The sequence below is a fragment of the Peromyscus maniculatus genome, chromosome 9 (genome assembly GCF_049852395.1).
Source record: "Peromyscus maniculatus bairdii isolate BWxNUB_F1_BW_parent chromosome 9, HU_Pman_BW_mat_3.1, whole genome shotgun sequence".
Taxonomy (NCBI): domain Eukaryota; kingdom Metazoa; phylum Chordata; class Mammalia; order Rodentia; family Cricetidae; genus Peromyscus; species Peromyscus maniculatus.
This window is the reverse complement of record NC_134860.1, coordinates 120170991-120188407: the sequence shown is the minus strand read 5'-3', so window position 1 is coordinate 120188407 and position 17417 is coordinate 120170991. Positions and strand designations below refer to the sequence as shown.

Here is a 17417-nt window from a genome sequence, read left to right as displayed (position 1 = left end):
TTGGTTGCTGTTCACTAGCAATTTTAAAAAATGACAAAACACTGTATTCTTTCTCTGTTCGTGAACATATAAAGGATGAAGTGAAACTTACATCTTTAACAACAGGAGAACATAGCAAAGACAGTGATTAAAACAACCTAGTACTGGATATGGAAGAGAGTATTAACATCTCCAAGCCCAAAATGAGTTACTGCTGAATCTCATATCTCCTGTGCCAGTCTGGAAGCCCAGAACAGAAGACATGAAAACACACTGGTTCCTTTTATAAATTTTCTTAAATGAAAAACTTCAGACACAATCAAAACTAGACTTTACACTATAATGGATCCCTAGGTATCAACCACCCAGCTTCAGCAATTGTTTTAAACTAATTTTAAGTCTGTATTTCAGCAGTACTAAGACCAACTGAACCTTCTAACATTATTTCACTGTAAGTTAATTCCAAACACTGGGACCATCTATGCTTCACTAATGCAATGTACTACCATTCACATAATGATTGCAGGAATATAATCAATTCTGCTTTCACACTCAACATATTTTCTCTAAACTATGGCATTCTTATCAGCAATGACATATGTAAGAGCTGTCATTAATTAGTCAAAACAATTCCTTATAAATAAAACATTGTGGTAAGAAATGCAACACATTCTTTTTAGCCTATAATGTGTTCTTATTTCTCTTAACATCTACAAACAACCAACTACTGTGTGAAGAACTGAGAAGAGAAGCTAAGAACATGCAGACTGTACAGTTGCACCACAGGAATGCTGCACAGACAAACGCACAGAAAATCACACCCTCTCCCTGACACACCAGTATGCCAAACACTGTCTACAACCAGTGCCTCTGGAACTAATAATATTCTCAGATAAAGTCCAGTCCAAAACAAAGGCCCAGTGTCATCTCATTATTTCTGCTTCTCTGCCAGTTTTAGACAGCATGCACTTAAAAGCTTAATTTTAGAATGAACGTGGGGCTAGCCAGGAAGAATCACCAGCCACATGGAAAAGTGATAATTAATGTTACTTCATTTAATCCAATGAAATCTTCAACTTACTACTTTCACTTGAAAATCTTTCTTACTGAATTCTAAGCTTAGGGATTAGATACAAATACATCAATAAAAAATCAATTTTAACAGAAAAGAGTTACTATAAAATAGTATTAAAATTAACATAACGAAGCCGGGCGTTGGTGGCGCACGCCTTTAATCCCAGCACTCGGGAGGCAGAGGCAGGCGGATCTCTGTGAGTTCGAGGCCAGCCTGGGCTACCAAGTGAGCTCCAGGAAAGGCGCAAAGCTACACAGAGAAACCCTGTCTCGAAAAACCAAAAAAAAAAAAAAAAAAAAGGGGCTGGAGAGATGGCTCAGAGGTTAAGAGCACCGACTGCTCTTCCAGAGGTCCTGAGTTCAATTCCCAACACCCACATGGTGGTTCACAACCATCTGTAATGAGATCTAGTGCCCTCTTCTGTATACATAATAAATAAATAAATCTTTAAAAAAAAAAAAAAAAAAAAAAAAAAAAATTAACATAACGACATGGAAAACATGAGATAATTCTGAAAATGACCTTTCTACATTGATTTCCAGAATTTCAAATCTTAACTCAGCAACTTCTCTTGTCAAAGAGAGCACAGCAAGAACAACCAAAAGCCCTGAAGTGAAGGATTAAAAACATTTCTGCCTTTATTTATGGATAAGGAACAACCAGAATCTGCATAATATCTGAGGAAAATAAATCAGAAATGCCAATGAGAGAAAAAAGATGAAATGCATGTTCAAATGAGATGATTTTATTTGACTCTTCTAGCAAAAGACAGGAGTTTTTAAACAAATTAAGGAAAATTTAAATGAATTATATTTATAGTTGAAACATGCTCCATTTTCTATGTGGTCCACAGTGTTTGTTTCTAGATTATTTTATAAAGTTTAGGACAAGAAACAGAAACCATGTCATTATATTTCAAGATTTAATATAGATATCAACATACAGCAGTCATCTCTTACTTTAGCCCAAAGTAAAATAACAGGATAACAAAACTCCTAAATTCACCATGACTTACATAACGAGAACATTTTTATCATACACAATAAAGAGCAGTCTTTTCAGAAAAGCTTCCCCTACATGCCATGAATACAACTGGCCCATAGCCTATTTTCAGCCAGTCACTGGTAAGGACTACAAACATGTACTTTTGATCTCTAGCAACCTGCAAAACAATCCTGTTGTGATGCTGGCCACCAGGACCACAAGGAAGTCTACAGTGTTCCATGTTGCTGAACCATGATGTTTGACAGGCCAAATGGATTCAGTTCATTTTTCCCTAATGGTGTCTTCAACCCGAAGTGAGTCTATCAGGACACAACCTTCTGTTGCATTGAAAAAGCAAAGAGGAAACTCATGATGAGAGAACATTAGCAATGATAAATATCAGACAAAATAGCCAGAATGCAAACAATTCTACACCATTTACTCAATAACAATATTACAAATCCAACTAACATCATTAATCATCAAACAAATTCAAACCAAAACACAATAAAACACTACTACATGATGAGGCAGAGGTATGGCAAGAATATGGAGCAACCATTAGTAGAGATGTACAATTATACCTACTAGCACTCAGATTCTAATAAAAACAACAGCTATGCCTTACAGTCAGTCCTAAATTTTTAGCAAACAGAACTGGTTCTGAAAGTGAGTGTTCAGAAAAATCAACCATTCTGAGTATGCTCAGTTGTAATAGCTAAACTAGGAAAGCATTCAAATGCCCAGCAATACACAAATGGTCACAAGTAAAACTTGCTTACCCATACAAAAGAATATAAGACTCAGAAATAAGACCAAATTAATTTCTTACTGGTATTTACAGCATGGATCAATTACAAAATAAAACTGCTAAGTAAAAAAAAAAAGGGGGGGAGCCCATCCAAACTAAACACATCCCGTATGATTCCATCTATATAAAATTCTAACAAAGCAAAACACCTACAATAACATAAAGTGGATCCCAGTTTCCTAGAGGGAAGGGGAAGGCATGGGAAGGGGCAGGAAAGAGAAAAGCAAGTGGCACAGGGAAATCCTTAGAACTCAAAGACAGATCCTTTCTCCTGGTCATGATTTCTTGTGATAATAAGTTACTGTGAGCATACTTAATTGAAGATCAGTATATTTCAATAAAGCTTTTTTACCACAAAACTAAACGAGCAACTGTAAACAAGTATTAAACTGGTTTTTTTAGTAAATAATGAACTGAACAGGAATGGAACTGACAATTACATACAATGTAAAGTACAAAATTAAAATGGCAGGGGTTGATAACGAACACAGGAAAAGACAAAGACATTAAAAAGCAAATATAGCAAAATACTTCAGCATGTAAATAAAAACCGTAATTCTTTTTTTCTGCATCACTTAAATTTTTACGTACAAAAAATGATGAGGGGAGGGACATAAGTGCATGTTCATAGTCAATGCCCCAATGCTTGTGCAAGTCTATATGACAGGTCTAAGTAACAGCAGCACCAACAAGTCTACGTTTAGGAAGATGTTCCTGTCCTTGTTTCTTTCTGTTGCTGTGATAGGGCACCATTACCAATAACAACTTGGGGAGGAAAGGGTTTGGTCTCCTCTTACAGGTTACAGTGCAGCACTGAAGGAGTCAGAGCAGAAATTCAAAGAGAGCAAGAGCTGCAGCAGTGCAGGACCTCGATGAATGCTGCTTACCCCAACAGTACGATGTGTGGGAGGCAGAGGCAGATGGATCTCTGTGAGTTTGCAATCAGCCTGGTCTACATAGCAAGTTCCAGGCCTAGACAGTAAGACCCTGTCTCAAACAAAAACAATAAAAAGTCAAGATTTTATTCAAATCATGTGCAATAGAGAATCACATAATCTGATCTCACTGTCATAAACTAAATGAAATAATGATCAGAACCAGTGAAATGGCTCAGTGGGTAAAGGGATTTATCACCAAGCCTGACTACTGAAGTTCTATCCTCAGAACCCACATGGAGGAAGGAGAGAACCAGCTACCACAAGCTGCCCTCTGACCTCCACATGCACACTGTGGCAAGCTTGCAACACACACACACACACACACACACACACACACACACACACACACACACGAGGGGGGGGGTTATATACTCAATGAACCTAAAAATAAAATTATGTTTGAGGGTTTAGAACTATACTTAGGATTAAACCTACAGCCTCATCAAGTATTTTACCACTGGGATGTTATATCCCTATGCAGGTATAGAAATACATACTTGCATGTATTGGGAAATTGGCTTATTGTATGCTCTCATTTTTTATTCATATATTTTAATTTATTTATTGTATACTTTCACTTATTCTGTGTGTGTGTGGAGGCATGCATGCTATCACATGCTTATGGAGATCAGAGGACAATTTGAAAGAGGTGGTTCTCTTTCCACCATGTGGGTCTCAGGGATTAAACTCAGATCAGTAGGCTTGGCAGCAAGTGCTTTACCTGCTAATCCATCATGCCAGTCCTTCATTGTATGAATGATCTCATTATGTGGCCCTGGCCTAGAACTCTCCATGTAGACCAGGCTGGCCTCAAATTCAGAGACACACTGGCCTCTGCCACTCAAGTGCTAGGATTCAAATCATATACCAGTGTGCTCAGCAATCGCGGAGTATCTAAAACAAATATGTGTCATGTGTTCAGAAAACATTGAAGAAGTTCAGTTATAGACATTACATAAAACATATTGGATTAGAGAGCAAAAATGTTTATTCTATTAAAAAATTACATTGGACTTTGGCAATAACTAAAACCCAAAATCAATGAAAATCTCCATATTTGATTAAATTCCAAACACAAGGTATTTTACTCCAAAAAGAAGAACGTCAAAGTATCAAACTAAAAATACAGATATTAGAGTCTGAGAATATAGCTCATCAATAGAGTACATTCCTAGTATGCACAAGGCCCTGGATTCTATCCCCAACACACACACACACACACACACACACACACACACACACACACACACACACAAACTTAAAATCTGCTAGTCTTTCTCACCAAAAATTGTCACCAATGTGACAATCTGCCACAATGGCACTGAAGTTAGTCAATTTCTAAGGATATATTTAAAAAAAAAAATCGAGGCTGGAGAGATGGCTCATGGGGCTGGAGAGATGGCTCAGAGATTAAGAACACTGACTGCTCTTCCTGAGGTCCTGAGTTCAAGTCCCAGCAACCACATGGTGGCTCACAAGCACCTGTAATGAGATCTAGTGACCTCTTCTGGCCTGCAGTCATACATGCTGTACACATAATAAATAAATTTTTTAAAAAAAATCATCACATAAGCAATGTTCCCACAATATACCATAACCTACAGTCAATTCCCTTTGTGCTGTTTCTATGGCACTCACCAACAGGACCAGATATTCTTAAAAAATCATCTTTGTAGGCAGAGTCAGGAGTTGCCAGCAGATGCAAAGGAAGCAGGAGATAAATGTGCCATGCTAATAAATGTACTATCATGTGGCAGAGTGTAAATAATGAATCCGGGTTAACTTAAAATGTAAGAGCTAGTTAATAATAAGCCTGAGCTATTGGCCGAACATTTATAATTAATATAAGCCTCAGAGTACTTATTTGGTACTGGGTGGTTGGGACAGGAAACTTCCACCCACACATCTTAAATGGTAAGCTCCAATGGTACCATATTTAATGTCATAGAAATTGTATGCCAAATATGAATCTTGCCCTGACACACACACACAAGGAAACAGGCTCCTTAGTTATGAGCTACAAATTTCTAGTGCAAGGAAAAATACCACCCGTCTTTTGGGTACAACCCATCTTTCTGTGATGGGAAGAAAGCTCTTTTGCAGGCTGAGTATCTTTTAACTCTTAATCTTAGGTCTTCTATAATGTTTAATGCTCAGTGAACTTACTATGTTGGAATCATAAGAACAGATAAAGAGGAAGCAGAGACTGATAAAAAACCAAGGCTTCAGAAATGAGAGATAAAAACAGAAAACAATTTTAACATAATATGGAAGATAGTATGCCCAGTAAGAAATTTTTTATTTTTCATTTTTTTAGTATTCTAGAATTTGACAGAAAACATCCACCTCATTAGAAAGATACAGAAAAGTTAACACATGGACAGTGACTTTGGGCTGGAAAAGGCAGGGAGAGACACACTGTGCAGCGAGGAGAGTGTGGAAAGCATGTGACACAGAGACACACTGTGCAGTGAGCAGAGTGTGGAAAGCATGTGACACAGAGACACACTGTGCAGTGAGCAGAGTGTGGAAAGCATGTGACACAGAGACACACTGTGCAATGAGCAGAGTGTGGAAAGCATGTGACACAGAGACACACTGTGCAGTGAGCAGAGTGTGGAAAGCATGTGACACAGAGACACACTGCAGTGAGCAGAGTGTGAAAAGCATGTGACACAGAGAAACACTGCAGTGAGCAGAGTGTGGAAAGCATGTGACACAGAGACACACTGTGCAATGAGCAGAGTTTGGAAAGCATGTGACACAGAGACACACTGTGCAGTGAGCAGAGTGTGGAAAGCATGTGACACAGAGACACACTGCAGTGAGCAGAGTGTGAAAAGCATGTGACACAGAGACACACTGTGCAGTGAGCAGAGTGTGGAAAGCATGTGACACAGAGACACACTGTGCAGTGAGCAGAGTGTGGAAAGCATGTGACACAGAGAAGCTTAGTAAAGGAACAGTATTGTTGGTAAAGGAAAATGGGGGCGATAAGATAAAAAAAAAAAACCTCAGGGAAACAAGAAGTAGTGGGTTCTTCTACACTCTCTTCTCTAACATGAACATCTAAGTTTTTGTTTTATCTTTGTTTAGTGAAAATTTGATGTCTCACAGTGATTTCTTTTCTGAATTTAAATCACTTACCTATTCTTTCCAGCATGGCTGTGAAAGGTCGAGGAGCAGAACTCATACCTGACTCATTTTCATACCCTCAAATGCCCTGGACAGAAATGTCAAAGAAGCACCTTTAATGACTGTGATGGCTACTCTTGGTTGTCAACTATATCTGTACTATATCTGTACTGAACTCTAAGCCAGAAATGACTAATACAGGTATAGGTACCAGTGTAGAGGGGTACTGCAGTGACAGACCTAACAATGTTTTGGGGAAAATTGTGGAAGGACTTTGGAACTTTGGGCTAGAAGAACCACTGAGTGTTAAGAGCTCAGAGAGATATTTTTTAGGAGCTTGGAAGATAAAAATGTTTAGAGCAATGCAGAAGATGGAGGCCTGACTTGTGAAAGTTCAGAGGGAAGTTTAAAGACTCTATCAGGGCCATTTGTTATTCTGAATTAAGAGCCTGTGGTTCTGGTTAGCTGAGGCTGAAAATCAGCTGTGATTAACAAGATGTTAGAACCACTAAAGCAAAATTTCGCTTTGTTGGGATACTTGATGCTAGTTGGCTGGAGCTAAGAAATTAGCGGTGATTAAGAAGAGACCAGCATCACTGAGGTGACATCTTCTGGAAAGTATTTCCTGAGAGCACAGAGAAGCTGTGTTTCAGAGGCAGCCAAGGTTGTACCTCGTGCTGGCAGCCAGACTTGGTAACATGTAAGCATCATGCAGGTGGTACTGGTTTTAGAGGCATAAAGGGGTCATGGAGAGCAGCTGAGGATTGGCACTGTGAGATGCCAGGAAAGGTCACTGGTGAGGGTGCAGCCTCAGTGGCAGTTGAAGGCCCAGGAATGGGGGAGTCATGCAAAGAAGTTGAGGGTTGGACCATGAAGAGAACCCAGGAGAGGCTATTGGTGAAAGTGCAGCCCAGTTGCAGCAAGGGACCCCAGCATTTTGGAGATGCCAGTACCATGGGAAGACTACCAAGAACAGCAGCAGCAGTAGGGTAGAGCCAGCGGGAGCCTAAAAGATAAATTGTGTGTGCTGCAGAGGGCAAAGCTGGAGAGGTGACCCAAGCCCTTTGGAGGTGAAGATCGTAAGTGAATCCCAGATAATTGTACACTGAGTTATTTATACTGTTGGAGTTTGATTTTGCTTGGTTCAGATTGTGACAGTACCCTGGTTCTTCCCTCTTGAAGGAAGTATTTAATTTTGATTTTTAAAGCAGCTGAAAAAAAGACTTGAACTTTTAAAAGAAATTAGGTATTTTAAAGAGACTGAAATTTTAATATGTTTGAATTGGTAAAGACTGTGGAACTTTTAAAATTATTTATTATTTTAATGTGAGATCTTGGGGATGGATAAGAAAGGAAGGAATATGGCTTAATAGAGACGTGTTTATGTGTCAAGTTGTCAAAGGGTCGACTGTACTGGGTGGTTTTGTGTGTCAACTTGACACAAGCTACAGTCATCAGAGGAAGGAGCCTCAGCTGGGGAAATGCCTCGAGGAGAGCTGCTGTAAGGCATTTTCTCATTTAGTGATCAATGGGAGATGGCCCAGTCCATGGTGGGTGATGCCATCCCTAGGCTGCTGTTCCTGGATGTTGTGGGATATTTGTATACTGTGTAAAGATGTATTGCTGAGATTGGTATAATAAAAAACTGAACAGCTAATTGAAGGAGGTATAGGCAGGGCTTCCAGGGCAGAGAGGGAGGACAAGGAGGAAGAATCTAGGTATGCAGATTTCACCAGAGACTCTGAAGAAGGTGGACATATGGTACAGAACAGAGGAAATCAAGCCACAGGGCAGAATGTAGATTAATAGAGACAGGTTAATTTAAGTTATAAGAGCTAGTTAGAAAAAAGCCTAAGCTAAGGGCAAGCTTTCATAATTAATAATAACTCTCCAGGTAGGTCATTATTTGCAGGCTAGTGGGCTAAAACAGTCCAAGGAGAAAGCTTGTTACATATGACATCCAATGTGGAGGCTCGAATTATCCAAACACAGCGTCTGAGAAAGCAAAGAAAAATTCTGGACAAGGAGCCAGACGTGGTCTCTCAGGTGGGCAGATGCTCACAGCTCCTGGCCACTGCCTAGCCACCAGAACCTAACTGCTGCCTAACAGTTTAAGATTTGTCTTAGGCAGTCAGAGAACACTACAGGCACTTAGTAAAGCCAGGTCCAGAAACAAAAATCCTCTAAAAAAGATACAGTATGCTTTAAATTGTGCTTAGATGCTGAAGAAAGAAATTTGTATAGTCATAAAAAAAATAGTTTAAAAATAATGAAGTCTCTAAAGAGAGAGTAAAGTAATATAAAAGAAAAAAGCCATGTAAAGATGGGAAATACACAGGGTGTCTGGATCCTGTATGGTGCTTTGTTGGCTTTGAATGTTTTTAATGCTAATAAACAAAAAACAATAGCTACTGAGAGACATTGGATTATGGGAACTACTAAATTAAACCAACCTATATGTTTTAAGAATGTCTTAACTTCAGAATGGAAGTCAGAAAATGTGTTGGATTGGAGGAAAGGTTATGCCTTTGTTTCCACAGGAAACAAAAGGCTATGGATGCCTTCAAAATTAATGACAATCACATTTGATCGGGGGGGGGGGGGGCACCTCCTGAAAAGCACAGCTACAGACATAAAGAAAAAAAGCCAAGAAAGGCTATAGGACAGGTGATATTATATGCTGATCCCTCAATATGGGTACAGCTCTGAGACCAGATGAGACATGATAAATCTTGTTGACTATAGAATCCTCATGACTTATTACATACAACCCTTTCATAGGTTTAGACAGTCCAAACAGATTTATAAAGATAATAGATGTCTTTAACTGTTCAAATATAGAACAAAAAATCTTCTTAAGCTGACTTGTACACACTGGACATTCTATACTTATGTTAATACAGATATGTTACCTTTAAAACTTTGTGTTTTTTAAAAAAAACAAAAAAATAAAAACAAAACAAAACACGAGTGAAAACAAGTAGGCCAAGTAATCCAGCATCAAAATCAAAACGCCTCTGCTAGCGTTCTCAAAATTCTGCATCAAGAACAACGTCAAAGCTGCTAGCTGAGATGGACCAGCCTCACAGACTACTCCAGCCAGGACTTCAGATAAGCCCTGCACTTTCCCATCACACAAAGACTAAACAAAAAAATAATACAACTACCTCTTCCAGGACTAGACCATTATCTCAATTTTCTCAGATTCCCTAGAGTGGCCATCAACAGGAAGCAGTCTAGAGAACATGATGCCCATATCCCAAGAAGTGGGATGGCGGGGGGGGGGGGGGGGGGGGTTGATCGTTCAATGGACTATGAATATTTATCATCATTTGATTGCAAGTTGTGGTTGGTCATGGTCAAGGAGAAAGCTGAGCAAAGGAGATTAGATTCAAGGGAACTCATTCTGAAAAGTAAAAGAGGAATATAGAAATGACAGGATAAAAGGGTGGATTATTTGTTGGAGCCCACTGAGGTTTCCTAGTGGCTGTACCCAGCAGGACTGCATGAGGGGATGACTGGGCCACTGGCCTAGGTACCAGGTGTTTGGAAGGGTCTCCACTTGGCTGTATCTAGCAGGGGGTGTAGATGTAACTAACCGTCTTATTAAATAAGAAACACAGAACCAATGCAAAGAAGAAAGCCAAGAGGTCAGAGCTAAGAGCCTTACCCACCTGCTGCAGCTAGCCTCTTAAACCAAGAGACCTCTCCGAAAGAGAGTTACTTCCTATCTGTTTGTCTTTATATAGACTTTCTGTTCTGCCTTCTCATTGGTTGTAAAACCAACCACATGACTGCCTCATCACTGTCTGTTGTACAGCCCTCCAGGTCTTCTATGGTATTGAGATTAAAGGCATGTGTCTCCGATGCTGGCTGTATCCTTGAACACACAGAGATCTACCTAGCTCTGCCTACCAAGTGCTGGGATTAAAGGCGTGCACCACCACCGCCCAGCTTTTGCTATGGCTCTAATAGCTCTGACCCCCGGGCAACTTTATTAACATACAATCAAAATCATATTTCAGTACAAATAAAATACCACCATAAGAGGGAGGTCTTTTGCCCCTCCCCTTGGCATTGTTGTAAAAAGCCCTTTTGAATGAAGTTCTGGGCTGGTGGGTTTTGACCCAGACCCTCCCAAGGCTATCCTGTGTTTCTGTCTTTCCTCTCATCATCTAGGTATCTCTTTCTATGTAATATTTCTTACTTCTCCCTATTCAAGAGTAACTTGGATGGTAACAGTGGGGGCTAGTCCACCACAATTATTGAATCTACTTTTAAACTAAAAAGGCAACTACTAGTCTTAAATATTTTACATTGGTATGGACTTGTGTATATTGATACAAATTTAAGGTTATTTTTGTTTGAACATATATATGTTTCTACTCTTGTTTAAGGCATTGTACCTATGCAGCTCATTTAAAAATGTAATGTAAAGGTCTAGTCCTTGAAAGCTATATAGGATAATAAAGAAATACAGGTTGAAATTTATAACAATCAAATTTGTAGCCATGTTAGGTATGTTTTTCAAGGTCAAACAGAGATATAGTTTAGATAGGTGGTCTTCAAACACTTCAGAGACCTACAAAATATGGCATTTAAGATGTTTTAATAACATAAGGCTTTTCATGACAGTGAGACACATCTGCTCCTGAGAGCACAAATCTACTTCAAAAAAGGATGATGGGCATCAAAGAACCTCCATATGGAGTTTGATTTTATTTTGGCAAAGTTAACCACTGGGCAAGAAACTGCCCTTGCCTTGATGAATGACAGTATGTTGTCCAAACTGGACAATCAGGATACAAAAGAAAGTAACTGCCAAACTTTGCCAAGACAGGGTAGGACAGTCCTTCAAAATTCCTGTTTTACAGAAAAATTTGTCAGATATTCTAGGCCTGTAGGCCAAAGATGGATGCCCCAGTATTGTAGAGGAACCTTGAGTCCAGGCAGCCAAATGTCTCTATAGTATCTATAGCTTTGGAAGTTGTTTGTTCTGCACTTTCTATTTACTCAAGTAATATTTTATCCTTCTTGGGTCTCTGATGGGGACTGAAGATTAAATAGTTATACAGTTTTCCTTGTTATCAAATTCAGAAAAACAAAACATAAGAGATGTAAAGTTGATAGGCTTGAGAAACATAAAAGCTTAAGTTGTTTATCTAAGATATTTTTAGTTCTAAAAAGTTATTTTTACAATGGTAATACAAGTTATGATAGAAAATGGTTTAGGTATAAAACGTTGGACTCACCAAGATAGGATAGATAATGGAGTAATTACTCTGAATTTGCCAAATGAAAATGGATTGGATATTGTGAATGTAATTCTTACCTGATAATTTTTTACTGTATATAGTTTTACTGTATTAGAGTTAAAATCTTTCCTTTTTACTTAGACACAAAGGGGGAAATGTAGGATATCTATACACTGTGTGAGGATGTATTGCTGTGATTACTGAAATAAAAAACTGAACAGCCAATAGCAAGAAGTATAGGCAAGGCTTCCAGGGCAGAGAGGGAGGGCAAGGAGGAAGAATCTAGGTATGCAGATTTCACCAGAGACTCTGAAGAAGCTGGACATATGGTATAGAACAGAGGTAATCAAGCCACAGGGCAGAATGTAGATTAATAGAGACAGGTTAATTTAAGTTATAAGAGCTAGTTGGAAAAAAACCTAAGCTAAGGCCAAGCTTTCTTTTTGTTTTTTTGAGACAGGATTTCTCTGTGTAGTTTTGGTGCCTATCCTGAATCTCACTCTGTAGACCAGGCTGGCCTTGAACTCACAGAGGTCCACCTGCCTCTGCCTCCCGAATGCTAAGATTAAAGACGTGTGCCACCACCACCCAGCTCATTTTTTTTTCTTTTGTTGTTGTTTTTAGTCAAGCTTTCATAATTAATAATAAGTCTCCAGGTCATTATTTGTGGGCTGGTGGTCCAACAAAGTCCAACCAGAAAGCTTGCTACACTTGAGTTCTATAAGAAGGTGGGCGGAGCAAGCCTTGGGAAGCAAACCAGTAAGCAGCTCCCTCCATGGCCTCTGCATCAGCTCCTGCCTCCGGGAACCAGCCCTGTTTGAGTTCCTGTCCTGGCATCCTTCAGTGATAAACAGCAATGCTAAAGTGTAAGCCTAAAAATCCCTTCCTCCCCAATGTGCTTTTTGGTCACAGTGTTTCATCACAGCAAGAGAAACCCTAAGACAATGACTAAATACATGAATGACCACACTGGCCATATCATTTAACTTTCCTGAGTGTCAAGCATTCATCTATGCCTGGAGGCATGAAGGTTATATGGCATGTGTTTTAGGGCTTGGCAGGCCACTCATCTCTGCTGTTCCAGGACAAAAGCAGCCATAGACAAATACATAAATGAATGGGCATGAGTGGGTTTGAATAAAACTTTATTAATAAAATGCAGAATGTCCCACAGACAACAGTTTTCCAACACTTTATCTATACAAATGTAAATATAAGAATACACTATATGGGAACATTCGCGTATACGTTACAATAAACAATTCTAGACTATAGTTCTGCAATCTAAATAACTGTTCCAACTTAAATTTAGAGTTTTGAGTTTCATCTAGAAATTGAAAACTACACTTATAAGTAATGCTCCAAAGAACAAAATACAAGTTACAAAGTAGAAAAAAAGTAACATATTAGAACAAGATAATTTAATATCTGATATAATTGATACAATCACCACCAAAGTTTTAACACTAATTAAAATTATATTTTAGTTCCTAAAACCTTAGGTTTCAGTGTCATCTTGAACATAGTTATAAATATATCTAAAAAATTAGTCTGATACAAATATAGGTTCATTTACCTAATGAAGATGGTGTAATGAAGACAACATTCACACCATTAAAGTTTTCCATGCTCATGGTGTAACAATAAATAACTGTAACAAGTCGATGAATAGCGTGACCTATTTACATAAAGATTTATTTTTATTAATCATGTGTATGCATATGTCTATGTACAGTATTTATATATGAGTGCAAATGCGCACAAAAGCCAGAAGAGGGAGTTACCTGAAGAGCTAGAGATTATAAGTCACTCAATATGGGTGTTAGTAACCAAATTTGGGTCTTCTGCAACAGCAGTATATGCTCTTAACCACCAAGCCTTCTCTCCAGCCCCATATTTACATTTTAAAATCTGAAAATTTTAATTTTAAAATTCAAGGATCAAATAATGTAACAAATTCATTAGAATGGTGACCTTAATTCTTTTCCTTTTTTTTTTTTTTTTTTTTTTTTTTTTTTTTTTTTTTTTTTTTTTTTTTTTTTTGGTTTTTTGAGGCAGAGTTTCTCTGTGTAGCCCTGGCTGTCCTAGAACTCGCTCTGTAGACCAGGCAGGCCTTGAACTCACAGAGATCCACCTGCCTCTGCCTCTTGAGTGCTAGGATTAAAGGCATGCGCCACCACGCCTGGCTCTTTTCCATTCTTATAATTAATTATTCATCAAGACCTAGAACAGAATGAAAACATTCACTTTTAACAATTACCAAAGAGTCAGTAAATCAATTAGAATGCTATAATTCAGGAGTCCAACACAAACAGCTCATGTCTCAACACTGCTTTCTGGAATAGGGCAATCATTTCTGGCTTCTCATAGACTTACCAAACATCTTGCAAACTCTTTGTTTTCTGACAGGAATCCATACCCTGGGTGTACCTTAGGAATGAAAAGAAAAGGCTCTCTTAACTTTATCATACTGTAAATCTTCCCAAGCCACAAGGTATTCACTGTTTCAGTGTGTTGAAGGTGACTTCCTCAATGACCAGTTCTACTGCAGTTTTCTGAGTAAAGAATCAAATTCCTCCTTTGTTCTAGCACCAGGCAGCCCACAATGGCTTCTATGTCCTACCCAGATGCATTTGTCTGCTCTATCCAACAGAAACTCACTTGACTTTTCCTGAGGCTGTTCAACAAGTTTAGAGAACTTCACAAGTGGGTCAAGGAGTTATGATCTACAAACTTTTGGCAATACAGATGAAAATCTCAAGAATAGCTGCTTTCTAAAGCCCACACTTGCCAGGCATGGTCGCACAAGCCTATATATAGTTCTAGCACTTGGAAAACTGAGGCCAGCAGATCTCTGAATCTGAGGCCAGCCTGGTCTACATAGTGAGTTCCAGGACAGCCAGAGCTATGTAGAGAGACCATGAATGAATGAATGAGCGAGCCCAAGCTCTAAGCCACACAGTACATCTTATTCCTAATAGCAGAAGGTGTTCTAACACTCTCCAGAGCCTTTGTCAAACTGCACTCAAATGGAGGTTTGATTCAACTTTTACTTTGTACTCTCTATATGTTTTCTTTTGATATCTATTCTTTCCTTACTCCAAATTTGGCCATTCACAATTACTCTGTGCTATGTTCCCCACAGGCCACAAGGTGCACTCTAACCTGTGTCCTAATCAAGTCATTTTTCACTCTAATACACAGCCAACCCTAAGCCACACCAACATCAGTCAGTGTTGGAGCAATTTCTAGTAAAATACTTCTGCTAGCAGAAAAGTTGGATTCCTGAAGGAGCCAAAGAAAGAACCTGAAACAGCTACACACCTGATGCTTGACATAGTCCAGAATAATTTAAATACTGCACAGCAGGAAAAGACCTTCACTCCATCATCTCATTTAAATAGAAAAAGCCACTGGAGACTGTGTTCTGACAAGCGAGGGTTAAAACCTTACAAGTTTTACTTCTGTTCAACGCTAACACACTGTAAGCATCCACAATACGAGTCCTAGAGTAGTGTTTTATCTAAGCATTTCTTCCTAAAGAAAAGAGCAGAGAGAGCACTAAAGAAGGTGCTCCAGGCTGGTGCAGATGCTGGCTGTTTTCATCCAACTCTAGTGATAATTCTGCTTTTAATATCAAATGTACAGTTAGTTCTCTGGTTAAAAACAAAAATCAAAGATTACTATACCTGATGTCAGAAACTAGTTTTTTCCTTGGATTCCACTCCATCCAACCCAAATTAGGGGTGGAGAAAGGATTTACCAATGTAAGTTATTAGCATTTTGTTGACGCTAACAAACTGAGATAACTAGTAAATACACTGTTTTTATTTCTAGCAATGCAAATGAGTGTGAACAATTTTTAAATGACTAAATTGAAATTTAAACAGTCTTTTCAGAGCCTGCTTATAACACAGAAGGCTGGGATCTTTGTTTTTTGTTTTTAATGCTCTTATTACACTGAAAGGGTTAATACTCAAAACTAATTGGGATTTCTTTCTTCCTGGCAAATGTGGAACTGAACTGAAGCTGCTCCCTGGTGTGAGAGCTGAACCCAGCAGCCACCTGCAGCATCAGCCACCAAAACTGCCAGATGCTACAAAGCCTTTGATTTTCAGTAGTGAATCCGGCCACATTTAACTCGTGTGACACAAACTAACTGCAACAGCATTTTCAATCATTCTTTCTTATGTTTCCTAATACAAACTCTAGCTTTCTGCTCACTGCATACGAAACAGCTGCAGAAAGTAGGTTCATTCAGACTCACAGCTTGGGCCCTGGTTTTCTTAATGGCTTCCATGATGGCATCCACGTTGAGGTAGCTTTTACTGGTGGGAGCTGGGCCAATACAGACAGCCTCATCCGCCATTTTCACATGAACCTAAAGAGACAAATCCCTGCGTTAACAGATGCTCTGTAAAAAGAATTACAACCACCGTAAGCAGAAGCAAATTTTCAAATCTGATTGTTTCACAGTGACTCATAGAATCAAATTTCTTTTCAAATATCCGCTAAAAAACACCACCACAACAAAAAGGCTCTGGGTCTGTATTACCCATGACTTCATTATTAGGCATGCCTCACCCACTGTCTAACCAAGCAATTTCTATAATACACCTGTATCCCTCTTTGGTTCATCCATGCATAAATCTGATATCAAAAACTACCTCACTACATGGAACCAGAATAGTCCAATATTTTAATAACAGGCACATTCATGCCCAGTTCTGAGCAAGCTCCCCAGGAAGTTGGATAATTAGAGGGACTGAATGGAGGGATGCAATGAGTGTCCCTGCACAGCATCAGGTCGGCACCAGGCTCAAATTAAAGCCCAGAACTAAAGAGTTCAATATCATAACACATGAACCAGAAAATTCTAAGAAACATTTAGATACTCTCACATTCGAGTCTTGTCCATCTTACATTTAGTCTAAAAAAAAAATGATGTGTGTAGTAAGCACTCAATCTATTCAAATTCAGGCATGTGCTTTCCATTTTTAAGACAACTCACTCTACAGTTTTTAGTCTGTGTGTTTTTGCTTAAAAAGAGTCTAGGTAGGCATTCAATAGTGAAAGATAAACTGTTTAATTCCAAAAAAAAAAAATCTATTCTTTTTAAAATTATCATAGTATGTTTTTAAACTGGCATCTTATAATGATTTTACAGCTTAAAAAACTCAGCTTATTTTGAAAGGCAGATACATAAAACTGGGTATGAACATACATCTCAACATTTATGA

The 17417-nt window shown here is 38.7% G+C and overlaps 1 protein-coding gene across 2 annotated transcripts in view; it reads right to left on the bottom strand.

The window, feature by feature from the left end:
* Pcca (propionyl-CoA carboxylase subunit alpha) overlaps nt 1–17417 on the bottom strand; it is a 370367-nt gene that overhangs the window by 295320 nt on the left and 57630 nt on the right. For both annotated transcript variants that reach the window (XM_042285330.2, XM_006978778.4), the window contains exons 5-6: nt 16445–16558; nt 14554–14607 (exon numbers count right to left, since the gene is read on the bottom strand). In XM_042285330.2, the coding sequence (XP_042141264.1) occupies nt 14554–14607; nt 16445–16558 (168 nt within the window). The remainder of the gene's footprint in view (nt 1–14553; nt 14608–16444; nt 16559–17417) is intronic.